Source organism: Lepisosteus oculatus, chromosome 24 (assembly GCF_040954835.1).
Source record: "Lepisosteus oculatus isolate fLepOcu1 chromosome 24, fLepOcu1.hap2, whole genome shotgun sequence".
NCBI classification, from domain to species: domain Eukaryota; kingdom Metazoa; phylum Chordata; class Actinopteri; order Semionotiformes; family Lepisosteidae; genus Lepisosteus; species Lepisosteus oculatus.
Window position 1 is genome coordinate 15,952,844 of NC_090719.1, and position 27,553 is coordinate 15,980,396.

The 27,553-nt window shown below is 37.8% G+C and overlaps 1 protein-coding gene across 2 annotated transcripts in view; it reads left to right on the forward strand.

Moving 5' to 3' along the window:
• The window catches only part of phf19 (PHD finger protein 19), a 36,187-nt gene extending 9,091 nt beyond the window's left edge, over positions 1-27,096 (forward strand). For both annotated transcript variants that reach the window (XM_015367261.2, XM_015367262.2), the window contains exons 8-15: positions 853-921; positions 2,721-2,841; positions 3,471-3,538; positions 3,984-4,133; positions 5,417-5,498; positions 6,809-6,894; positions 11,149-11,244; positions 17,960-27,096. In XM_015367261.2, the coding sequence (XP_015222747.1) occupies positions 853-921; positions 2,721-2,841; positions 3,471-3,538; positions 3,984-4,133; positions 5,417-5,498; positions 6,809-6,894; positions 11,149-11,244; positions 17,960-18,293 (1,006 nt within the window). In that variant the 3' untranslated portion in view covers positions 18,294-27,096. The remainder of the gene's footprint in view (positions 1-852; positions 922-2,720; positions 2,842-3,470; positions 3,539-3,983; positions 4,134-5,416; positions 5,499-6,808; positions 6,895-11,148; positions 11,245-17,959) is intronic.
• The last annotated feature ends 457 nt before the right edge of the window (positions 27,097-27,553 follow it).

Genomic DNA, 27,553 nt, shown 5'->3' on the forward strand with positions numbered 1-27,553 from the left:
CATAACCTATGGGTTGTAGGTTCAAGTCCCTGGTGTTACCCTGGTGTTGTACACTTGATGTACAGTACTTTACCCCTGGTGCTCCAGTCTACCCAACTGTATAAATGGGGAGCAGCATTTCAGGTTGTAATCCTTGCAATAAACCTTCTGGGGACTCCTTCATTCACTAGCTGCCAGGGACACCAGGATGAGCTCTGGTCTGACCAGATCTGTGATTTCACAGCAGTTTTTCTTATAAGGCCCTGTGAAGCTGGACCCAGATCGGCAGCACAGCTGGGGTGCGATACACATAGGTGTCCCTCGTTTAAATCTTCCAGTTAATTGCTCACTAATTGTGATTGTAAAGGATAGTCTTCCTTAGAAGAGTTTGTTTTAATTAACCTTGATAAAAAAGAATACAGCTCTGAAATTCTTGTTTTTTTCTGTTTTATTTAATCTCAATAAGAGCACAGGTTAAATGTTTTTTCCACTAATTGTCCAGAGGTTGTGATTTGCTAAAGATGTTAAATCTTCCCTTTCTAATGAGTGTAAACACAGCTGTATATATCCTCTAAATTGGCAACTCTGACGCATCAAAAAAGACGTGAATTATTTAAAATGTTTTAGTTAATTGTACTGTATGAACATGGCCCATGGGCAATGTTTAGACTAACATCATCTTTTGAAGAAATAAATACAGTAGTTATGGAAATTGTGATGGGGATGTCAGGAGTGTGATATGTTCAAGGCCAGGATTTTATCTTGAAATGCTCTAATGCGTGTGTTTGTTTTGGAGTTATTAAAGATTGTGTTCACAAATCATCATTTGAGCCCTTCAGATGTTTAACAGCACCTTTTCTTTATTTTATACAGATTCTATTTGTTTATCTGTGCTGTGTGCAATAAGGGAGTGGAGTATATCAAACGCTTAGCCCTAAGATGGTAAGTAAGTTTAAGCTTACTGCTGCAATCAGAAATTAACTTTCAGATCAATATTTTAGGTAATAATTATTTACAGACGGATTATGCTGGAAGTCATTTTCATAATCTGTCTTAATTATTTTTCACCTGTGATTACATAAAGTGTGGGTGCTGTTTTGCCCTCAAAGCAGTGTCTAGTTCAGAGGGCTCATATTGAATTCGTGAAAAGCCGAGTAACCTGTGGTTTTTGTTCCAACTGGACTCCGTTACTTTATTGGTCTAATAATTTAACTGCATAATTGTGATTATTCTGACCAGACTCTGTTGTTTTTTACAAGTAACTGGGGCAGTAATGAAGCGAATACTTTGAGTAATCCACACTTTCAGAAAAATACTTTAGACATCTAAGTAAGAGAATGGGTTGTTTAATTGAGTGCTTTGTTTGGAGCAAAAATCAGAAGAACCAATACCTTGGAATTCGGGATAAAATTCCTTAGTTTCGGAGCTGTTACTCACTGGGTTCTCCTGATACTTTTAAAATAAAACCACAAGGGGGAGGTCTTATACATGAATGAATTTGTATCAAAGGATATTCCAGACACGTCCCTCATCTAATTTTTCAGGCATGAGATCTAGATCTGGCATTAATGAAATACTGGAGCTGACAGTGGCAAACACCCTGTTGTTTTTTTGTACATTAAGGGCAGGAGTGCATTCACTCATCTGCAGCGTATGAGATTTTCACACCAAGCTCCTGTTGACTGAGGCAAATGGAACAGTCTTGCACACAATGTTAACATCAAACACATGGGGAGATTGCAGCACCAATTGCCTTGACAATGGTTACAGTTTGACAGGACTATTAAGGCCTGTCAATTTTACTTTCGTTTTTCATGAACCTTTTAATGCTTGCTATGGCATTTATAGGATAAAGTTCGCTTCAGATTACACGCTTTTTTCCCTTTTTTTCTCCTCACTTGTTGAGTATATTCAGGCATGATAATGGTCAGAAATGTTGGCCTAGCTTCAATCTTTGAACTGCAAAGAATCACAATTAACAACAAAAAATAAAAGTATAAATGCAAGTGTAAATAATGTACATTTATTACTAATATGCAGCTAATCTTGGTTATTAACATGGTTGTCACTCTATTAATAGATTATTGCATTTATAAATGTCTTTTGTAACACCTCCTTTTAAGAGTGTTATTGCAATGTCTCCAGAACGCTTCACTAAATTTTTAGTGGATGCCCACTGTATTTCAGATGAGAACTGTCTATGGAAAAACTATGAATATTGAATTGAAATTTGAAATGAGATGAACATATGAAAATAATAATAATTACACTTATATAGCGCTTTTCTGGACACTCCCCTCCACCACCACCAATGTGCAGCATCCACCTGGATGATGCGACGGCAGCCATAGTGTGCCAAAACACTCACCACACATCAGCTATCAGTGGGGAGGAGAACAGAGTAATGAAGCCAGTTCAGAGATGCGGATTATTAGCAGGCCATGATTGGTAAGGGCTGATGGGAAATTTGGTCAGGATGTCGGGGTTACACCCCTACTCGTTTCGAGAAACACCCTGGGATGTTTAATAACCACAGAGAGTCAGGACCTCAGTTTTATGTCTCATCTGAAGGACAAGATTTTAAAAATGTAAAGTTAATACGAAGGTTGCATGGATATGGTTATGTAGAGACAGACTGTTTGTATGTAAATCTTACTGTGCATGAAACTCACAGGAGGTAAGTTTGTGCTCTATAGGACCTTGAGGATCACCCTGACGTTTAGGGCCTTGCGTTCCCTCAGGGTCGATGTGGTTCATCTTGCTCTGTACAATCTGGGAGTGCAAAGTAAAAAGAAGTACTTTGAGCTGGAGGAGATTCTCCACTTTGTTAGTAACAACTGGGATCACTTCCAGCTTGGAAAGGTAAGTTGCTTCTTTTGTGAGCAAAATAAGGAGATGTAATTAACAAGTGCAAGGAAAATATTAATTAAATTATTAAAATTATTAATAATAATCAATATTAGGTGGGAAAAAAGTGGCAATAAATGTGAAACAAATGTAGGCATATGTAGATAAGGGCCGATTTTTAAAGTTACAAAACCTTGCACATTCTGTAACCTGCAAAAAGTCTTAAAATGTTATCCATCACTTCATTATGTTTTATTACTAGAATATGCTCTAGAATAGTTCTGGTTGTTCATCTTGATAATATTGGCAGCCCTTTCACCCTCAGCAGACAGTGATGCCAGGATTTCAGTGCAGTGGGAGTTTAGAAATTTGGCTGTTGGGCTTTTAATCTTTGCTTAACGAATGGAGTTGCCAGATTGAATTAGCAACAATCAACTTGTGCTGCTGTTCCTAGAGAGATCATGGCCTTCGCTTTGCAGAAATGAACAGGAACCAAACCTGCTCCCTTTGTCCTCACCAGACCTATTTTTGCACAATTTTATGCTTTATCTCCATTTTTTTAGAAATAGAATCTTTCCTGAAATACTACCGTGTGGAATAAATACTGTTTCTGCTTTTATATATACTGTTCCTTTTTCACACAGCTCACCAACACTCCTGTTACAGAAAGAAGCCAGTATGTGCTGGATGCTCTCAATAACTATAAAAGCAAGTAAGACAACTTCCTTCTTTTCTCAGAATGATTTTGTAATGATAATGTATGCTGATACTGCAAAAACTGCTTCCTTGGATAGGCTGTTCTCCAGTAATCAAACAGAACCTGTATTTAATTTACCTAAGTGAAGATAGCCCAGAAATAATTTATTGGCTGTATTTTGTGCAGTTTTTAATTGTTAAAATATTTTGTATAAATGATATTAAATGCAAAATAGCTTTTTGTGCAATTTAATTTGGAACACTTTATTTTTAGAGTGGTGCAGCCAGAGAGGGACCTTGATGGGAGTGTTGAGACAATACAGTTTCTCTCCTTCTAAATTTCCCTGTTGTCTAATGTCTGTCTGGGCACAGCACAATTCTCTTAACGCAGTTCTGAAGATCTTAGTAATTGATGAATGTTGCTGTCTGTTATCGATCTTTTCATTCTCAACTGTGTGCAGGTTTCTTTGTGGAAAGGAAATTAAAAAGAGGAAATGCATCTTCCGTCTGAGAACGCGTGTCCCTCCTAGTCCTCCCTCCAAGCTGTTCCCAGAGAGAGCACAGAACTCGGAGGGCAGGGAAGGAAGGAAGAGAGGGAGGGGCAGGAACAGGTGTGTTATGTTGGAAATTTGGGAAGTTTTCGGAATAAAGATGAATGTTGCATTTTTTGCTACAAAGACCAGTTGGTTCGTTAGTTAGTATCAAGTTTTAGTTGAACATGTAAGATGAATTGGATTGGTTTACAAATTTCAGACATTTAAAAAACTCCTATCCTCTTTGCCAAAGATGCATTCTGAGAAATTAAACTTCTAATGGAAAAAGTCAAAATACCTTAGTTTTCTTCTCTAAGAAAGAGATTCAGTACTTTAGTATATGGGCATAGGTGCTGTATATTTATATTCCTTTTCCATTTATCTATCATTGCTTCAGTAATGAAAAATGTGTTATGCCATAATGAAGTCCAAGTGCCCTTCAGCCTACATCTAATGAGGGAAAACATTTTATTTCTCTCTGTGCATTTTTTTAACCAAATAGCCAGTCAATTCATTCTCGGTATGGACTGTAACCGTGGCTATTAATGTTAAATGGAAATTGACTTCTAATCCATGCAAAAATAATACTTTGAGCCTTGAAATAGGTTTCCTGTTGCTGTCATATTGTCCCTGTACCTTCAATTGAACATGCTTCTCATTTTTAATTATATATATATATGATAATTTCCTTCACTCTAAGGCCAGCAAAAAAAAAATCCAGCACTCTGCGTACCCTTCACAAGAGACATTCACAACATGTGCTGAAGGGAGTGAACAAAAAACAACTCTTGACTTATTCTGTTATATAGAGTTGTGGCCTGGGTTTAAACCTATGAGAAAAGGTAATTACAGATGGAGTCACCCACTGGCTCTCCAGAGGTTGTTCTATCTGATTTATTAAGGGGCCTGATCTCCAACAGAGAGACAACCCATTCAATGAATATAGCCTGGTCACGGAAGTAAGGTTTTAAATATTGTGAAAGTAGTTAGATGCAAGCAATACTATGCTATTTATAAAACTATTTTGATGCAGTGGAATTGAAGCAGAGCAAGAAGTCCATTAAGATTTAGAACACATAGAACAAATTTTTGGGATAATGGTAACACAGGAGCAGCATCATAGAATATTGTGCGAGTAATTGGCAGAATATACTATATGCTGTACTGTATCTCATCTGTCTCCATTGATTATTAAGTTTTAAATACAAGTGCATTCACTTATTATTAAGTTCATCAGCATGCAAAAAACACTTTTACCTTGGGATGTTTTGCCTATTCTTAATCTCTGTGAGCTGTTAAAAGGATTTTGCGTTGTGTTTTTGGCAATCCACTTCTAACATTGTTTTGCCCTCTTGATGCAGCTCATTGCCCCCAGAATTTCAGCCCCAGAAAAGGATGAAAAAGAAGAGGTCTAAGTGGTTGCTGGAGGATGCTATCCCAAACGTGAGTCATGCCTTGTAGCACCAGAACACTTGGTCCTGTTTTGTCCTGTGTCCTGTTCATTTGCTCGGATTTCTGTTCCATATCATGATCTGATGTGTTTCTCTCTCTTGTCTGGAAAGAACAGATGCAACAGAACTGTATATTTTGAATTGTATTATGAATTGCAGATTATTTACATTAAGTCTTTTAATGAGACTAACAAAACACTACAAATGATTAAGCTTTGTTTCCTGAAAATATGCAGACGTGCAATGCTTATTAATGTCAATTTTTTAATTAGAAATGTTTTTGCTGTCTGTTTTGTATCTTTTGGATCTACATGGTTTTTCTTCTGTGCAGTCTTGCCAGGGTGTGAGTAAGATCATTGAAGCTGAAAGGCATTGTTCTTCGTGTAACCTTATTGTCCATACGCTTTTGGACGTGACACTCCATTCCATTGCAGTATTGTGTTACAAAAGATTTGTTAATCGTCTAGATAACATTATTAATCCACTAACATTGGAAATTTGATTTCTAGTGGGCATTGATTTCAGGCGCTGGTCACCTCAGGGGAGCAAAAATACCTGCAGTACTAGAGATATGATAGGAAGGGTTTCAATCATTTGGACTCACTGCTGGTTCAGACTGTAGTGGACAGTAGGTATATATACTGTATGAGCTGAATTGTGTTGAACATGTAAGCTGTGGAGGGGCGGCATGTTGGCACAGAGGTCAGCATTGCTGTCTCTCAGCGCTGGGCCCTTGGTTCAGTTCATTATGTTCATCGTCAGAATGGCTGGTTTGTCTATTGCACCCTGTATTGAACTTACACCCTGACTGTTTGCAGCTGTTGAAGACCCCCTGGCTCTGCTGGGAGGCTAAATTCCCATACGTGTGTCCTGATTTTGCTCTGCTTAAATTGTCCTCTCTATTGTATTTGGTACACCTGCCAGCCCGTGGCCCAGTGATGTTTGCATGTCACTGCAGAGAGTGCTGAATGCTATTCTGGAATGTGAATTGAGCCTCTTCCTTATAAGACTAGTAATTTAATGCACCATTATGGTGGTCTAAAGCTGCTGCTCTGGACGAATGGGGAAAATCACTCACATTTTACCACCTGAATGTTATTGTCAAATGTCCGGACCCTCTGCCCCCTTATTTTCTATTAGTCCTCTGCAGTAGATCAAAGTTAAAAGATTTTTTTTTCCTTGAAATAATTTAGCAGTACTTTCATGCAGCTGTGTCCTTTAAACAGATTTGTGTGGTCTTGGCAGGAGAAACCTATATTGTCCGTACATGTTGCTTTAATAATACTTGTAATCACATTACAGAATGACCTAACATCCACCTGGAGAACAAACCACCATATGGCCAGTATATTTGACTTCACTTTGGATGAACTACAGAGTTTGAAAAGGTAATGTGCCTCTAAATAGCATTCCATATTTTTTATTTCAACTTCAGAATGCATGCTGCTTGTATCAGTATCTCAGTTGTAAAATTCACAGACATTAATACATTCATCCATTTTCTAAATGCTTTATCCAATTCAGGGTCGCTGGGGAGCCGGAGCCCATCCCAGCAAGCAATGGGTGTAAGGCGGGATACACCCTGGGTGGGACGTCAGTCCATCACAGGGCAGACACAGACAAGCACATGCTCACACCAGGGCCATTTATTCCAGAAGACAATTAACCTACCAGTATGTACATAGGTACCAGTATACCAGGAATATACCAGGAACGTGTACCAGTGTATAGAGTACATGTGAGTTGGGGTAGAACGTACAAAGTCCATGCTCACAGCACCTTAGGTCCTGAATCGAACCCAGGGCCCCAGTTATGTGAGGCAGCAATTCTAACTACTGCATCATCATACATAACACACAAGAAAAAGGGCACAGTAGTAGCACTTGCAATCAAATTAGGTATATTTTAGGTTTGTTGCTATTAGCAGTATTTAAGAAATGTACCCTTTTTCTTGCATTGATCTGTTTTTTTCATAAAGCACATAACAACGCAACAACAGTAAATTCAGTTTTTGGAACTGATAGTGTTACAGATTTGATAAATACAGTGCGAAGCTTGTATGTAAGAATTAAAATCAGCATCTCCTTGCTTTTGTTTAGAGAATTTTCCAGCAGAACTCCAATTTCTTAAAATGTGCTGGCTTCATGCGCAGCGTAGTTCCTTTTCCTGAATTTACTGAATGGAAATAAAACTAATCTAGCAAGAAATACCCTAAGAGCACTTTTCTTTCTCCCTTTTTATTGCGAACCCAGAAGGGAGCGCTGCCATCTGACCTTCATAAGAAGTAAAATATCCCCTTTTGAAGGTGGAGCAGCTCACACATCAGTTTATCATTTTTCAAGTAAAATAAACATGAAATGAAATATTTGAGGTAATAAGTTGATTTTAAACTTTTTGGTCTTAACCACAGCTTTCATTGTACTTTTAACATGAGGATTCAAGGAAGTGTTAAAACATTTTATGGCGTTTTTGGGGGGTTTATTTCATAACTAATGGAATCTTCAGTCCCCAGTGCGTTTTTTCCTTCTTCCTCTAGAGTTAATTGCTTCATAACCACAGATTGTTGTACATAAAAGTGTATTAAAAGCTAGCAGCAACCTCTTAGAAATTCCATTTCAGTCCTTGATTCTTATGTCTTATTTATTGTGTTGTTATTGCTCAGTTTGTGTAGTTTCTCTTCGTTCGTCTGAAGCTAACGAGATGATGTGAACAAGCTCAGAAAAGACTGATCTTAATCCATTTTTTACACAGGTGCAAAGGGAAACAAAGAGATCAAAAACTGTCAGGGAATTCCCGAATGGGGAAACAAAAAAAAACGTGATATTAGAGCGCTTCAAAAAATCTTGATTGTTTAAGAAATAAATTGACATTTCCTCCAATTATTTTTCGCTTGCTAGGATAGGTTCCAACTCCCCCGCTACCCTGAACTGGAAAAAGCAGTTAGAAAATGGATGGACCGGCTACTTCTAGGTTCATATTGTCTTCTAAGACAGTGCAAATGAAGCAATGGCTGTTTCTTGAACATTACATTTCAGAAATATAATTGTGCTTACATCAAGCATTATGTCCTTTATTTTTTTATCTCAACTGTTTTCCTGAAAATGATTTAACATACTTCTACAGCAGTAGCTGTAGTGTGTATTCGATGTTTGCTTCTATTGCAAAATATAAAGAGATACATTTATTACTGCTTATCCCTTGCATAGCTTAGAATACAAGAGATTTTATCATCATCATTGCTTGCAGTAAAATTGCTTTAATTTGCATTGATTTTCCCTATGAAAATACTCTTGTTAAAGGTCTTGAAGTGGTTTCAAATATTTTATCAATGTGGTAGGTGAAGACATTTAATTACATCATTCTGTAAAGGTTAAGGCCTTCCCCGGCAGCTGAGTTTGAATAATAAATTAATTCAGAGTGCATTACTTTTTGAAAATTAAACCAATAACATTTTCTTTATTTGAGAGATTGAAGCATAGGCAGAAACATTCAGAGTTGGGGGGAGGGGGGGTTTGGAGGTTATCTGTGGATCAGCCTTCCACAGTTATACCAACGAGCTCAATTCCTGCCGTTTTCGAGCCCTGCAGCAATACAGAAGTGCATTCCATTCGCATCTCCCCTTCGTGATGCATTTCCTCTTTAATAATTTGCATTGCACTGGTGGTAGAAACAGTATATCTTTACCAGGCATGGTGATGTTTATGAGTAGCTGACACATGGCGACTCCTTCCAGGATAAAGTTCTTCTCTGGATGACCTTCCAGCACGTTTTTAGCAAAAAGAAACAAAAATCTGGAAACATTTAAAGTGTTGTCAGAGCTTGGAAATATATGCTATAACAAAAGAAGAAGGATAAATGATCTAATTCCACATGGTACATACTATACACTAGAGATCAGTTTTTACTTCAGATTTTATACTTCAAATCAAATTAAAAATCCCTTTTTGCTTTCCTGTACAAGTTTGTAATTGAATATCCCTCCATCACATCTTGCATTACTTCACTTTTTTAGTAATTACATGAATTCAGTGTAGTTGGCACCAGTACTGTACCAGAAAAAAAAAATTCATTTTCTCATTCAGACATTCAGCTTCAGACAGGCGATCTCTAATGTGTGGTTCACAACTTTAAATCTAAGGTTCCCTGGGGCTGTTCGAGACGAAGCAGGGATTCATGATTTTAGTCACAATAATATAATATATAATATATCATATATAATATTATATCACCACTTTCTTAACCCTTTACAATGTGCAGCACATCAGCATCATAGATAAAAAAATCAGCATTGCTAAAACGGTTAAAGAGTTTCTGAATCAAGTTTAGGGCCAAGGGTCAAATCCAAGGGTCAGATTGAAAAACAAATTGGGTGGGCTTTTCAAGCATGGTAGGTGTTTAGTTTAGTCCAGCTATGTTTAAGAGATGGCTGACCTAAAAAATATCAGGGAGTGGGGTCTGCAACCTTGGTGATGCAAAATGGCATTTAACAGAAGGACTGCAAGAAGTGCACCCAGTCTGTTGTCTGAATATTTCCATGAGTACCTCACATACTGCAAACACGGGTCTGTGCATTCTGTGTTGCAGCTTGCACACACAGAATCCCTACTTGTCATACAAGGTCAGTCCATCACCAGGGACAAGTTTGATTGGATGAGCAAGTTAAAATCACTTTGACTAGTGGTGGAAAACAGATAAGAAGTATCTTGCAACTCATTCAAATTACGCTGTGTGGTCTTGTGGATAATTTATTTTTTTTTAACTTAAAAGACTTTTGGTTGTACTAAATTAAAAATGCAGATTTGAGTTTTAATGTCATTGTTCTTTTATTTGTGTATGCTTAAAAAACAATTTCTACTGTAGGAGGTACAGTAACAATAATTTAAAAATTACATACTCGTAACTTGTAAACAAGATTTCTTTTCTAAAAGCACTTGGGTGAGAGCACATTACTGTGAATCGGTAGTAAGCTATGTTAAGTATAACAGTGTAATGCAATTAGTGCTCCACCAGTGTTTTTGTTTTTACATTTTCTTTATTCTTTATCGAGAAATGCACTGTCTGTGATGGAAACATCATATACATCAATATTTAATAAATAAATGTATGAATTGCAAATCTCTCCAGTGTTGGTTTGCTAAATAATTCATATTTCAGAGCCTGGGTAAACCTGTGCTCATCAATAAACCTAAAATTTAACTCAACAGCATGCGAACAAGTTGACATCCTGAAGTACCCAGAACCACATTAAGCTCCTCTATCAGCCTCCTCAGTTTTGTACACATCTTTATCATAGCTAATATCACCTTTCCTGTGTTTTTGTTTCTGTCTACATCTATCTTTATCAGCTCTGTTGGAGCTGGTAGATGATACCTTCATCCTTCTAGTTTTTTTTTGCTGAGTTTTTATCACATCCACTGTGCATTCAGCTTGATGGACAGCTTTTCCATCTGACAAATGAAAATGACAGCATGCATCCAGTGTGGAGAGGGCTTGAGACAGCAGGCTGGTCTCAGAACAGTTGGACGGGAATGAAGTTTAAATGAAAATGTGAAGTATAAAATAAGCTTAGGCTTCTTATCCAATATTAGAGGATGGATGAGACTGCCTGTGGTGAAGCACTGACTGTGATAATGTCCTTTCAGTACGAGTTCGGGACAGACCTTCAGCCTGGACCTGGACTCAACAGATGCTGCAAGCACATCTGGATCAGCTACCACAAGCATATCCTATGAGTGCCGGTAGGATTGGAGAGCTGTTTTTCAAACTTTTGTGCCTGCATATATAGGGGTTGCAGGACCTCAGACCCGTTTAGCTCTGTGGGATTAAGTGACTGGCTTACGTTTTTAATTATTTCATATCTTAGTAATGAAATTAAAACCCAGTCTGTTGGCAGCCACCCGTGTACCAGTTGTGCACCAAGAAGTGATAGACTAGAAGGTATCCAGATGTTTTGCCACACTTTGTAATTTGTTCATCAAGTATATGGTTACTATGAATTTGTTTTCTACGTCTGTGGCTTGAGTGTACAAAGCTGATGTTTTTCATGCAGTTTCTTTGTCATGTGTGAGGACTATCCCTTTAAAAAAGTGGTGTGGGGGTTGTTTAAAGTTGTGAGCTATTATGCACCAAGATCACTCATAGAGAAATGCAATAAACCATTGCACTACCAATTGGCAGTGTTGTGGAGTATTGATTGGTGTATCAGTCAGTGTTTCTCATGGTGTCCTCCCCTGCCAGGAGTTTATTACAGCCAGCGGTGGCCTGAGAGTGACAGAACATATTCCTTGTGGCCACCCTGTGACTGAACTTTCATAACAGCCTGCAGTCCTGGAGCGTATTGAAGTCGGCACACACACATAAATGGCAATTGCTTAGATCAGCTGGAACAAAGCAGTTGTGACACCAGAGATTGGGTGTTAAAGTGACAGTAATTTAAAGGTCACGGAGCAAATGTCCTAGAGAGCAGCAGCAGGATTTCTTATTTTGCTTTGACACTGAACTTGAAGCAAGTCCTAGAGGTTAGCCAGTCTGTTTAAACCAGCATTTCTCTAGGGTGCTCTGCATTAAAACATGCCAAATAAAAGGTATGTGTGAGACGTCCTCATCAGACCCTCAATTCCTTGTTTTTTTAATTACGTCACGTTCTAAAGCAGGCAATCAATAAACCAGCAGACTGAAAACCTGGCAGAAGTAGCTGTCAGAGATGATTTCTTCCAGGATTGCCTAATCTACAGACATGGCTGGAGTGGAATAAACTGGAATTAAACTGTTAAAGGGGAGCTGCAGACCCAGCATCCCAGACTGGTTATTAAATCTCGGTCACAAGATAAATTCATTGACATTATAGACACATTTTGAATTAAGCACAAGTGAAAGTGCTGTAAGTTGGCATGTTGTCGAGTTCCCACTAATTGTGACGTGAGGTGGCCCTTCCTGCTCACAAGTCACCATAATGACTGATATACTGAGATTTATGAGTGAATAAGTACAGGTTTACCACAGAAATGTTCCAATATGATCTGCATGCAGATTTAATGAGTAAGTAGTATTTGTCTGTAAAACCGTTTTAATCGAAAGCAATTCTGTTGGATTAAAGGAGCTGTTTCTACAAGCCTGCTTGTTTACAGTGTAATAGGGTCACTTCATGTCACCAGACGTTTTGTTGCCTCGTTCTGAATCGCAGAATATGGTGCTGTGTGTACCTGAAAACTTTGACTATTTTGTGATGTAAATTGGAGGTTTTACAAGTTACTGTGTACATTTTACTTTTATTGCTGTTTGAAATTCACTTATCAATGCTGATTCATTCTAGCCTAGAAATATGAATATAGTTCTGCAGTTACCCTTTAACTTGTGGGATAAAGGAGGGAAAAGATGTGAACTACCTTGACATTACTGAGCTATGGCAGGTGATTCATGGATTTTTCTATGTTGGTGTGGTTTTTACCTTTAAATCTACATTTCACTTTCTTCTCTTAATGTGTTCCTATGAGAAAATGCAAAAATAACAGTAGCCAAATTGGTTTAATTTTTAAGTCTCTGTTTACCAGCATCTGCTATTTTATGACATTTTACTGTTCTGTTTTACAGTTTCGTTAAAGTTAGCAAACCTGAATGTAGAAACACAACACCCAGACATTGTATTTCTTACTGGAAAGAATTAGACTCATGTTCTACTTTCACAGCCTTTAAGGTCTCATCCTGAGAACTAATAGCTCAGCTGTAATATTTCAAAGTGCTGTTGGTGTAGGACATGATAAATTACCCTTTCCACTCCAGGACAAAAAAGAAGAAAAAAGAAACTTTCAGCAGTTTGAATTACTGGCTACAGAAGAAGAAGGGTGATAACAAGAGAATATACAGAATTCTCTGCAGAATGTACAGAATTTATTGACTTGCAGTTTTGTTCACCTTTGTTTAGATCTGTTGAAAAGGCTGGGTTATATGTTGATTAAAAAAACAGGCTTTTAAATTACAACCCTGTACCCAATGGACAAAATTGTAAATATCAATACTTGTATGAAAATTTCTATCATGTCCTATCAGCACAAAAAAAATACATTTTAGGTTGTGGTTTTAAAGCATTTTAACAACTATAACCCAGCATAACCATTCAGAGACATCTGTGTCAGATTTGCATTACCTTTCCTCTTGTCAATGCTTGTACAAAATGTCCTCTCGCTTAGACGGTTCAAACCAGAACACAGGTGATCCTACATTTTTTGCTGTTGCTCTGTATTGGCAGGCTTGACTGTGTTCCCAGAAATGAGGAGCAGACCTCTAAGTATAATGTCAGCCTTTTCCATATGATTGCTCTCACCTTAAAGTCACAAGGACGGTCTGGCAAGTATTTAAAGTTTAAAGGAATAATGATTGCATGATCTGATGGGTACGTTGTTTTTCAGCTGCAGTTATCTCAGTGATCTTGGATTGGTCAGATTCTGCCAATCATCGCAGACCAGGGAAGCCTACTTAACCTTTAATTAAAGTCTTATTGCTAGTTCAAGCTTGGGTCGTGCCAGCTGTGACCAGCAAAGTTGTGGTGCCGCTTGGGGAATCACATTGCAGTTGACTAGTGACATGAGCCAGAGTGGGAACAGCAACCTCTGAGCCAAAGTGCCCATTCTGCACTCTGAACAAGCACTTTCACTATCTGAGCCTTTCTTTAAATCAGAGTGTTCCTTTTGATTTTTGCCTTCATTGTTTTTTAAGACTCAGATAGCTGCCTAATTATTCATGCATTTCATGAGCACTGGTAACTTTCTTATATAAAAGTGAAGTTTCCAAGGGACAGCACATTGCTGAAGAGTTTGGTAGACAGTTCCCTAGAGCTGAACAGAGGTCTTGCAGATCGAAGAAGCTGAGCCCTGGTATGATTTATCTCAATCTTGGATTTCCCAAATTAGAAAAAATGAACACGGGCGAATTTGCATAGTTTATTCCTTTATCTCTTGTGAACAATACCCCACTGCGAGTTTCTTGCCTTCTGATGTACCCTGAGAGATTTACCCACAGGATTGTAGCTTGCAGTCCCTAGAAAATGACACTCAGTGGAATAGAAATAAAATAGCAAAAGTTTTTTTTGGAACAGTTGTGTTAATTATTTTTTTTTTAAATCCCAATTTTTGTTTAACTTTAAAAGGCTGCAAAAGTAAAACAACTACGCTTAAAGACAAAGAAAAAAAGCAAACCACAGTGCCATCTTGTGGATGGTAAATTAAACAATTTAAGCCAAATCAACCACAGTGAAAAAATAATAGTAAGAATGCCTTGTATTCATATTGTGTTTTCGTACCCAAAGAGTCCCCAAATGCTTTTTTACATATAGTAAAGGACCCCTCGAAATGCAGTAGACAGCAAAGAAGGTGAGAAATTACATTAATCAAATTGAAAGGACTTGATGAAGGCCAAATTGTGGAAGCCCAGTGCAGAATTTGTCAAGATCTAGCAGAGTGTTTAACTATCCAGCTTTTAACAGTGGGAGAGAACTAGAGTAACTGGAAAAAACAGGGAAAACTTGCAAAGTCCAGACCGAATTCAATCCCAGGACCTAAGAGTATTTAAAATGAGAAGGCTGATAAAAACTAAAAAATATTAAATAAATATGAATGTATTATTTTTATATGGTGTCTTACATTCCAAATCCCTAAAGAGCTCCTAAATCTTATTGTGTTTTACAAGATGACTAGAATGTTGTGGTATTAAATGATGAAATGAAAAAAATGTTGCCGCATGTAAAGCAAATTATGTGCTCATAATCGGGGACTAAATTTAGGACCATAAGATGCAAAACGTAATAATAAAGTATACAGCATGAACAATGACCAAGTAATAAAGATATTGATCATGTAATCCCATATTCCTGCAAGTCTAGTCAGAGGTACCAGGAGAAAAGATAGTGTCAGCAGGACTTTGTTTAATTCACTTTGCATTGATACTCACTATCACTTTCTCGTTATTAAGAAGGGCACAGCTACACTTGTCAGAATTTCTTTGGAAAATTACTGTATTTGATCTTTAAAATAAATTTGGGAAGTACCTAGTTAATCAACAACTAAAAGTTAGACCTACCAGGATTCTGTACCCACTTTTCAGTCTGTCTCCAGCCTGGAAAGGGGTTTTCAAAGGAGACTCAAGAAATGAGTGAGTAGTCTTCACATTTTCGTTTCCAACCACATGGCTGAAAAGCCTGTCCCACACACCCAAAACTCTTTCCATAAAGAACAGTTTCCTACTCTTTATTTTACATGTATTTCCTTTAAGCTTTCAGTTGTGGTTCTGTCTTTGTTTCACAATTTAGTGTGAAATAGTCTTCTGAGCTGAACCTTTATATACCCCTAAGAATTTTGTATACCTAGATCATACCTCTTTTTGTTCTAGATTGAAAATATTAATCTTCTTTAATGTGACAGTATATGGCAATGCCCTTAAACTATGAATCACTCTTGTTGCTCTTATTTAAGCTCTTTCTGAGGCATTAATATCCTCTCTGTGGTAGGGCAAGCAAAAGTGACCACAATATTCTAAATGAGGTCTTACTAATGTGTTGTGACGCTTGAGCATAACTTTCATACTTTAGTATACAGTACTTACTAGTGTTCTATATACTCTTATTGCTATATGTCATTCTGTTTGCTTTTATTCTTCTTCTTCCACATTGCCTTGATGGAGGAACATACCTACACATGTACATCTCTTTCATGCATAGCTCCCTGAGACTTGCAGTTCCTCATGTGATATGTACAGTATGGTGTATTTCTATATGCTTCGTCTTCTATCCATCTAACCTCCAATACAGGGTTGCAGGGGATCCACTTTGCACATATTAGCCCTACATGTTGCTAAAAGTGTGTCCAGTCCATGATTATGTTTGAGTCTTCTTATATAGGTACTTCCCTTGCTAATGTTTCTAGCTTGGCTGCTCCCTCTTTGTTTGTGCATATTTCATATGCAAGTTTAATTAAGCACACTACAGTCTAAATAATTGATACAGATTGGAAAGAGCAACAGGCCTAAAATCAGTCCCTACAACACCAATGCTTTCATCTACCCAAAAAAGGAAGGTTCCCCTTAGAATGATGTGCTGGTTCTAGTTTTCAGTGCAGCTTTATATTTGACAACCTTTTGTTACAGACCTAATCAAAAGCCTGCTGGACATCTCAGTATGCCATTGTGGAATGCTTTAGTGTTATCGACTACTGTATCCTTGTACTTGCGTAAAGAATTCTAGTAAGCTAGTTAAACACTGCGTCCCCTTTCAAATCCATGTTGGCTGGCTCTTAAAATACAATATCTTCAGAAAGAATATGGTATACCCATACCAAGTTTTAGTTATTACCTCACTTTATTTTTGTTTCTGTGTGAAACATTTTAAGAAGGGCAATTTTGACGGCACCTTCAAGGTTGACTCACAGAGTGTCTACAACAGAGCCCACCTTCTCTCCCTGTCCTGTTCACAGACAGGATGTCAGTCTGTGGGCATTATTAAAGTGCTGCTGACAGCAGTGAAGTCATCAGCTGTGTTGCTCACTCTTTCACCATGGCAAGCTGGTCAAAGTTGGCTTGTGTAAGGGGAGCGGTTGTACAGTAGGTGGCTGGAGGAAAGTCCTCTCAACAATGTGCAGATATTGGTGGCCAAAATGTCGATTATTGGGAGAGGAAGTGGGAGTCATGGTAACACTTAAGAAATACCAGAGCAGTGTTGTTATTACTGCCACAATCTACAGTTATTTTAGCTAAAAAATAATTGATTCTTGTGCATATTTCTCTTCCACAATACTGTTTCACACATTTAAACTCCAACTTAAACGTCTGAGAACTTCATGGTATTTGAATTTGCACATTTACATCGATCAGTTTGCACTGTGATTTAACACCCAGCATCTTAACATATTCAGTGCTTTTAAAAAGATGTGGAACGTCATTAGCAGAACAAAAGTGACGGTGATGTAGTCAGTATAGTGGTTTTAATTATTTTGGTAAATTATGTTTTTCAGAACAAAACATTTCCCCCACCCCACAAAATCCCCTGCGTCTGGGCTGCTTCCAGGTTTCCCGCAAAAGGACCCCAGATCATGGTGAAATTATACGACAACTGAAGCCTAGTGTGATAAAGACCTTATCGAGTCCAGCCTGCCCAATCGATTCTCTTTTAATTATATAACATCAAAGGGAGTGTAGTCCTCTCAGAGATCTACATTCTTGCCCAATCAGATTTTGCTCAGAAATGGAAAGAAGGGGAAGGTGACCGCTATAATACCCCCCCGCCCCCTCCGTGACTATGTACTGGCATGTCCTTCCTTGGAGGAGTCAGAGATGAACTTTTTGGCTGCATAGTTAGCACTTTCTCTCTTCCCTTCTCCTGCCTTACTTTGCTATGACTCTTCCCAGTCCATGATTGTGCTCCAATGTCCCACAAGGCCGCACACACAGTGCTGTTTAATTGTCTTGTAGAAAAAACGTGGGCAGCAGGAAGAGGAAGCTGCGGACCTCCAACTACGCCCTGTTGCCATCCCGGAGGCCGGCGACGGAGAGCTACAGCAGCCCGAGCGCCTTCGACGCTGCCGAGTCGCCCGAGCCCCTGGACAACGGCATCGACAGCCACACCTTCGAGAGCATCAGCGAGGACGACTCCTCGCTCTCCCACCTCAAGTCCTCCATCACCAGCTACTTCGGGGCAGCAGGGCGCTTGACCTGTGGGGAGAAGTACCAGGTGCTGGCACGCAGGGTCACCCCAGAGGGCAAGGTTCAGTATCTGGTGGAGTGGGAGGGCACCACACCTTACTGATGTGGGCGAGGCAGGGGCAGGTCAGGGGCAAAGGGAATATATCTGCTGCCTCTTACCACTTATTTGTCTATCTGTCCTGTCATGGAGCTGTCTAGAGCAAGAGTTCTCTGCTCCAGCCCTGGGAGGTTGCAGGGTCTCCTGGCTTGCCCTCCACCAGAGTTAATTAGCCTAACTAATTACTTTCATTATCTGACCTGGTCTCATGCTATCAGTAACTGAAGGAGACCAGCAGGGGCTCCCGAACTGCAGCCCTTAAGCATAAGAACTGAGGACTCCCAGTTTAGAGATCGACCCAGAGGTGGTTCTTACAGAAAGAGGCTGCAGCACTCTGGGCAGGCCAAGGCCACAGCGTTGCGTTGCTTCACTTGGCTTTGCATCCTCACACATTTACCTTTCTCCAGTTGTTGAAGTGCCTCTTGACAGACACGTGTGGTCTTGGCTAAAAGTGTTCAACCTCAGTGTGATGTGTCTGTCAGGTTATCTCTCACTGGCTCCAGCAGTACCTCTGAGCTCTATTTTGACATCCTGAAATACTGATGAAACCTTTCTTGTCAGATGCTCTGGACTGGAGGGAAGATACATTTCCAACTCTGTTAAGGTTTCCCACTATCTTTTCTTTCAGTTTTAATGTAAACATCCTAATACTTATGAAATTTCTTCCTCCTCCATTAATGTTACTGTTCCAGTTCCTCTCACAATGCAGATTTGTGTTTGTTGTGCTAGAGCAGGAAGCAGAGTGAAGGGATGCAATGCTATGCACTTGTGTGCCCCAGGCCTAAGTTTCCCCTGTCGAAACCGCTGTCCTTAAAGTTGAAAGTGTATTATGCTAGAAATCCATATGCTGTGTGTATTGTACAAAGACAGCACAATATTTAGATTGATAGTGGTAAAATATTTTTGTGATATAAGGCTTATACAGGTAGGAGAGCAGAGGTTGGTTTAGGGGTGCTGGATATTCACACGTCAAAAAAGGGTTTGATTACTACAGTTGACTCCCCATCACCCTTGTATTGCTAATATACATACCCTGTCAAACTGGGTAAGAGATAAAGTGTCTTGCTTCAAAGAAGCCTTGGAAAAGACCGTTTGCACTGATTTTGCAAAACATTTGTTACATAATGTGCTCATATTTGAAATTGGAATTCGGTGTCTAAAAACATCAATAAAGCAACAATAGAAGTAAAAGAGAGCTAGCTAGCTTGTGTATTAAACTAACTGTAGATTGATTGTGCATGAAAATCTAAATTTGCAAACATTTGTCGATAACTGTGCTTACTGTGTATTGTGCGTTTGCCCCTTTGTGACAAATGGGACAGAGAGGACCTTTGTTATTTACAGATTTCAGTTTCTTCTCTTGTCCTGCTTTCATGAAGACTTCTTGTGAGCCATTTTTCCACAATTTCTCCTGGAAGTAGCTGGACTGTCTGAACTGGACAGAATATGCGAACCAGAAAAGTCACCCTGAGGTTTAGCTAGAGAAGGTTTCCACTGTGGCTCAGCAAGACCTCTTCCAATAAATCTCATACCCGAAAGCCAAAGTATTTTCCCCCTTTTGATGGCAGCTTTATTACAGAAAACAGAATTTTGTAAGAACAACAAATTTCAAGCATTAAATGTTTCGCTGATAGTTTTCCTATTTAAATGGGCTAAGGAGCAGAATGTATTGTAGCAAGATAATGTATGTTGCTTCTCAGTGTCAGGACAGAAAGAATGTGATAAAGCATATTTTAAAAGAGCAACCAAATCATAAATGCTGGAATGACAATGAAATAAAAAATAGAATTATGTTAAGTAGAACTTTCAGTGCTTACAGTTTAGACTACGGTTAATCCATACTTTGATATCAATAGAAACTAACCATCCAAATGTAAAAAATATTCATTTTATACATACCGAATGGTTTATAGAACACAGTTGGCAGAAAATTATTCGATTGTGTGTCTGTGTGAATTTGCTGCTTTGTAGCAAACCAGTGTTATAATGTGCCATTCAACATAAATTCTCTGCGTTGTGTAATAAATGCAGCATAATGAGATTTTTTTAATGTATCTTGCAATCAAACTATACAAAATATCCTGTGAATTGAACAGATTTATTATTCGGAATTGCCATTCCGTCTTGGAGTTGTTATGAATATAAATTTAAATCACTATAAGCAACAGCAAAAGAGAACCTTAAAAATAGCCAATTGTATTAAATAAATAGGCAACATAAGCTGCTGATTTAGAATTGTGATAGAGAAAATACGTAACTATCTTTTAAAATGCTGTGTATTGTATTATGCTGTTCATCAAACATGTTCTTCTAATTAATTTCTAAATTTATGCCGTATGCAATAGAAATGCATTTAAATATTAAAGTGCTTCTATAGCACTACTATTGTACAGGAGGTTGACTGAAGTTTGGAGGGAGTTAATAGTTACAGCTGTTTCATGACAGTTGGTGATGCAGTTTATGATTGTTCTCTGTGCTGTTTTATAGCCCTGTGAACTCTTTTCATAGATCATTGACCCTGCTAAGAGATTTTTAAAAACTTATGCATCACTTTTTGTGTTTTGCTCAATTGCTTAGATTTCAAATGTTTTCAATAACCCCAGTATATGATTTTTTCTAGAAAAAGTGTAGCTTTGCTGGAGTTTGACAGTAACAGGAAGAGGTTTATAAACTTCTTGCTGGTAAAAATAAAGCCAGAAACATTCACTTTGGGTGTTTAAAAGATAATTTAAAGGCCAAAATAAAGGATAATGGAAATACCTATGCAAAATGTATTTCTTTGCATGTTTACTTGTCACAGGTAATGATGTGATTTGATTTGATGTATAATTAACATTATATTAACATAATTAAAATATAAATTCAAAAGTGTTTCAGTGAACAGTAAACCTATGAAATCTTTAACTCCCAGTAAAAGGTTTTAAAATACTATTTCTGAGAGAAAAATGTTACTTTTCTTCTAAAGGAAAAAAAGCCACAGCAGTATTTACAGAAAGTAATTGACAGTTAGCTGTACAGGATTTTCCCTCACTTTGCTTGTAAACTGAATCTCTCCCAAATACACTTCACTTCCACCTCCGCCTTTGGAAAATTTTTTTTGCAAGACAGTTTTAAAATAAAGAGCTGAAGATTGACTTGAACTATTAACAGTACTGTGCAGTTACTGGATACAGAACCTGCGGCAGTCACGAAGTAAATACCTGTATCTCACATCACAGCGGAGGGAAAGGATGTTTTTTTAGATTTTTTTGGCTGTTAAGCGATCAAACCCTTGAAAAGAGCACCCTTTACAGGGCCCTGAATAAGTAACGTGTTACACTGCGTTTAAATAACACTGTTCTTTCCTCCTTTCTACAGTGGTGAGGTCATCTGTTTGCACACTGTCCAACTTGTAAAAAGTTGAAGTAATAACATTTTTGATTGTGCACAGCTGCCGACAGTGCCAACCTATTTATCCCAAGTCTTTGCCTTGAAGTGCAACAATTTTTTCATTTTTTCTTAGTGCTTTTTTTCCCTTATTCTAGGTAAGAATCAAGAATGACTGCTGCACCACTATTATAAGCATATACATATTTTATTTTGCTGGAAGTTAGGCATAAATTTGCTTTTCCCTGAACATGCACCTTAATTTTAGTGTCCTCATCATGATAGTATTCACCACAGTCTACATTCCAGTATTGTACACTAATGTTATTTTTTTCCTTTCTGAACTGCTCACAAATAAAACTGTGCAACACTTATTTCTGTTAACACTTAACACAAGAAAAAAATGCAAACTTCTTCAGTTTTCATTTCATTTTATGCTGTTTTTTTCTATTCTGTATTGATGATACTCTTTGCTAGGCCTTTGCCTTTGCCTTAGATTTTGTTCTCCTGTAAGTAGTTTAATTACCTTGAGGAAAAGGGGCAGCTAGTAAATGATGCAGTTACTGTGTAATAAGGTGTGCAAAATGGTTCTGAAGATGTGGCCCTTTTCATTTTTCAAAACTGAGTGACTCATTCAAAGTGGAAATCATTCATGGAATTAGATTTACATTAAAATCGGCGGAGTTCATGTGGGGCTTAGGAGCAGTAGACTATGTTTTTTATTATGTGACATGTTTTGTTCTGTAGATTGCAGCTAGCTAGTTCAAACTACTGTCATTGCATTTAAAAAAGAATGTTTCATCTGATGAGGAAAGAAAATTGACTGAGATTGTTGTCTGTCTTTCAGCCATTTGTCTTTTGTTACTCATGTTCTTTTTTTCTCCAGTACTGTGTTAGTGCATTCTTACACTTGCAGACAAGTCAGGTCCTAAAAATTGCAGAAGGCCTGTACTCTTAAAACTGTAGTTCTGTCGGCTGGAAACCAAAGTCAGTAAGGAATCAAGGACTTTTTATTACCAAAATGTTAAACGTGTATATAACAGGTGGTTCTTACTTCAGTGTTATTTCTTCCCTCAAAATAATAAGCATGATTGTTTTGTAGTACAACAACCCCATAACATGATCCAAATATCAGTTAATACAGTACACAGTATTTTCTGAAAGAATTAGTACTGCAAGTAAAACTGTATTTATGAGTTCATTCAGTCAAATTTACAGGCAGGCAGTCATCTTAACCCTGAATTCTTTTCTTTATTCATTAATTATAACAGCTGGGGTACATCTTAATCTTAACATTTTTTGCTGTTTGTTTTGAACAGTGTTTGAACACTGCAGTGAAATACTCCCCCTCTCCCCTTTCCAAAGTGTCCATTTTTTTATTTCATCTATTTTTTTCTGACTTGCAGCATGTATGTTTCATATTGCCCCGATTGAATATGGGGACAGATTTCAGAAGAAACCTTAACAGGTGGCAGTGTACACTTCCATCACTAGTTGTTACGTTGCAGCACCTAAGGCACAGATTTGAAACTGCTAATCTTAAATAAGTGCCCAATTTGGTAAGCCAAACGGCCACCTCAGGTTTGCGTCTTTTATTCTATAGGAAGTGTAGGTGACAATTAGTGTTCATGGTTGGAAACAATATTCCTCTTATATGCCCCATAACTCTTAGTGTGTGCTCAGTAATATAGTAAATCACCTTTTGAAAACGCTAGGCTCTGTGATAGTACTGCTTTTAAGTTCCTAAGCTCTTTTAGACTGCAGTGTTGAAAGCAAACACTGAGCTTCCTGCATTCTTTAAATGGGACATTATTTGCACGGTAAAATATCCATCCACCCTGGGTTAATTATTTGTTAGATGTAGGCTCCTATAATCATTGTTTCTGCACTATTAAAACTTATTGATAGACGTATTAATCTGGTAGGTAACATGCTTTTCTGCCTTTAACGTTTTGCTGTGTTGCACTATTTACAATTTTCTCCTCTATGCAAAATGTAATGCTTAAAGTAAATGGATGGTACCATTTTGACCAAAGTAAGCAGTACAAATTGAAAGTATATGAAAATCAGCGACCAAAATGTTCCTGTTGTATAGAATTACAAATTTGTTAAGACTACAAGTCATAAAACAGTATTTTATTTGTATGTGTTTTCTATGTTCAGTTATCTGTATTAGTGTTTTTTTTATTCTAAAACAATATTATTGTTTAACAGATGATAGTGGTCTATATTTTGATTTGTTTCATCCCAAAAATGAGACAACAGGACAGTATAAATTTTAATACAGAAAAATTACACATTTCCTATTACCCTTTCAGGCACTTAATTTCCATAACATTTCATGTGTATATTGCTGAAAAATATATTAAAAGTTAGTTCTCAAAAATAAATCACAATGGCATGTATTTGAAATGTTGGTCGTACTGGTTTTGGACTTCATCGATACTGTAAAAAAGCAGAATGTGCCAAAACATTTGAAATATCTCACTACCAATTACAGTCAATTCCATTTAACAGTGGAATCCACAATTACAGGGTCTCCAGTGCACATTGCATTTACTCTACTTGTGAATTTTGCGTCTTCGGTCATATTTGTGACTGCAACAGTATAGATTCGTTTTCACCTGAGGAATTGCTATACTATTGCTAAATTGGTAGCAATGCAGAGCTGTACGCAAAATAACCTTAATAGATCCATCACTATTTATTAGGAATTGTGAAAGAAATTTGGACTGTGTGCCAACTCATAATGTGAAATGACATCTTGTCTCATGAATTGAATCCTAAAGATTAATACAGCCCCTGAGAGTTACAAGTAGTAAGGTTTGCGGTCTTTTGTATGGTGCGTGTCAGTTTTATATCACGATATATATATATATCAAAATGTATTAGGATTAATAATGAAGGAGTAGTAATGATCGTTTTACTGTTCTGAATATACAATGCCCTTGCAGTATAAAATGAGCAAGCCTGAAAATAATGGACAGGCTAATTTCACATCCTGTGCAGCATGTAAATGGTTTAAACTGAGATTTCTCTGACTTGAATGCTACATACAGTACAAATAGCAGAGTAGGAGAGGTATTGTTCAAGATGCATACCTGTACCATCCAGTTTACAACAATGGCATTACATGTACCAAGTATCGCCGCAGACTCCTATCAAGAGTTACTGTACACCATGTTACATTCCGCCATTACTGTACAGCCCTTTCTGACAGATGGTGCAGAAACACAGATTAAAATTAATTGACTCTGACATAAGCTTGGCTATGAATGGCAGTTAGCTACAAGAAAGTCATTCTTGACTGTTTTATACGTAAGTTAGGGATTTCCTAAGTTTAATGATGGTACTTCTTTGATGAATCCCAATTTCAGCAGTTCAGCTCCAGCCCACATAGGAATATAGAGGCAGAGAGATGACAAGTTCCAACCGTGATACTTGCGGAGGACTGTCGGGCAGGGTGGTGTCAGTGTCCTGATGTGGGTTTCCATTTGGTATGATGGAGAAATGAAATTGTGAAATTTCAGGCCCAAGAAAAAGGTGCCACGGCCAAGATGACAACTATGTGGAAGAGTAAAACAGACATTTATCTCTTCCCCTCTACACATTATCCAAAGCACTTGGTTAATAAGGCAGCCGCATACTTGTACAAACATGGATTGTAAATCCAGTGTATATTTACTTTCGGTGAAATAAAAAAAATGTACTGTGAATGGTGCTCATTTTATTCTGCCAGAGCATAGTAGTAGCCTGGCCAGAACCGTTTTGTCCAACACAACCTGAGTCCAGGAACGATAGGAAGTGCCATGTGGTGTGTTTACCAGGAGAGGGCAGCAATATCCTGGGAACAATTAACATTGTTTCATACAAATTAAAATGCTGTAATTTTATGATATTTTAACTTACAGGTTAAAGTGCCTTCTAAATCAACAACATGAATCCAACAATTTACAAATAATTTAAAAAACCTAATACATACCATAGAACTGTATCTAAATGTCTGATGTATGCTAATCTAACACTGCTTGAAAGCCTGTTCAATTGCACTTATTTGCAGATGTGGTTTATGCATAATCAGGCTCGTAATTGCAAGGTTTGAATTAATGTGGTGATTTTCCCAAGGATAGTTGACAGCTCCTGTCTGTTTGAGCAGAAGACAGGTGTTGTTAAAATAGAGTTGCTTCTTGTGTTTTGCCCTCCTGCTGTGCACCTGCAGAGAGGGCTGATAATAACCATGTTTAAATTGGTTTTCTGTGTGTACTTGTCCTGCATCCACAAATGACAAAAAGCAATAAAGTAATACTGAGCTCCACACGAGGCGCTTATATACTGTACATCATAGGTAACCACCAGGTAAAAAAACTCCATTGTTCAGGCTTTGATTGACATGACAGGCTTTGGGGTGGATGAACAGGGGTTTTAGATGGTGGGGATGTATAATGTCTGAATGCATTTTGTGTGAGGATGACAGAGCGACCTTCTGCAAATGAGTGCTCTTTCAGGGCCATGTAAGAGCTGTGTGTTTGGCTGAGCCCACCATGTGACATACAGTGCAGGATACCACTGTCACAATTTCACCAAATAGATTCTGCATTTCGCACAACTTTGAATGAGTTTAATTGACTCTCTAACACAGTGGCTAGTGGTGAGCCACTGAAACTCAGATAGGAGGTCCAGGTCCAGTAGGATCATCCAGGGTCTGGAACTACTCATCAAGATCAATTTTGGAACTATCAGAATTATTGAAAGGAACATCCGAGGTGAATGCTTAGGATCAACAGAAGTTTTTAAAGCCTTGATATTTTCTGTAATGTGCTCATGAGTATCTCATTGTGTAAATTCTATGTAAAGTTCCTTCATGCTTTTGTTTATTAGCACATTTTATAAGAGCATCATTCATGTATGTATTTTCAAATGGAAGTTGTGATTGAACTTGTGACAGTATCTCTAAACTTCCTCTGCTAAGAAAGAAATGCATATGGTGTTACACGATGCAAGTGAAATGTTTATAGTGGCTGCTGGTAGAATAAAACTATGATTTGCACACTTTCTTGTGTCAAAGGCACGCGCTTTTTATCTCATTTAGTGAAATGTTAAGCTACATATTTCAGCAATGCACTGGATATCTTTGAGATAAACCACTGTAGAAAAGACATTCATTTCCTGTTGCTTTTGTATTGTATTCTGCTTTGGCTGCATAGCTATATTATTATAGAAAACTGAAATAAAACTATTACAAACATCAGTGTTTATTCTTTACAAGATAGATATTGAGCTTGTAACACAATTGCTGTATTTCTGGTGTTGTGTACGAAATTTAAAAATATTTTTGTCGTTATGTTTCGTATACAGTTTTCCATAGGGATATTGTAGGAGCAGGATTGCAATTTGTGTATTCTCATCTGTTATTTAGGTTGTCAATAAAACACCTTGCAAAGCATTTTTGGCACTTTTTTAATTTCTACACATTCTGTGTCTGAAAATTGATTTTCATTCATTTTTAAGTTCTGACATTCTCAGTGCTTAGGTCAGCATATGAATGAACAGAAGTTTCATTTTAATCAAGTAAGAATGTCAGATGGAGTAAATTGATGTTTGTGATCTGCATGTACCAGTAATTTTTATTTCTCCATCACAGGTCTCCCCACAATTCCCCTATAACAGAAAACTCAGTCTGTTCTGCATTCTCTCACTGAGTATGAAGCCAGAAATGATATCCGATTCCATATGGATTATATTCCAGTTGTTATTGAGGGTGGTTGTTAGCAGATGCTGTTGGTCTGCTGGCACGTTTAATTGTCTAGCCAGGACTGTCAAGAGGTGATGAGCACCTGAGTCCCCAGCTGTGACTGATTCAGTGAGGGCTTATTTTTGCAATATAAAAGTTAAAGGAAAAA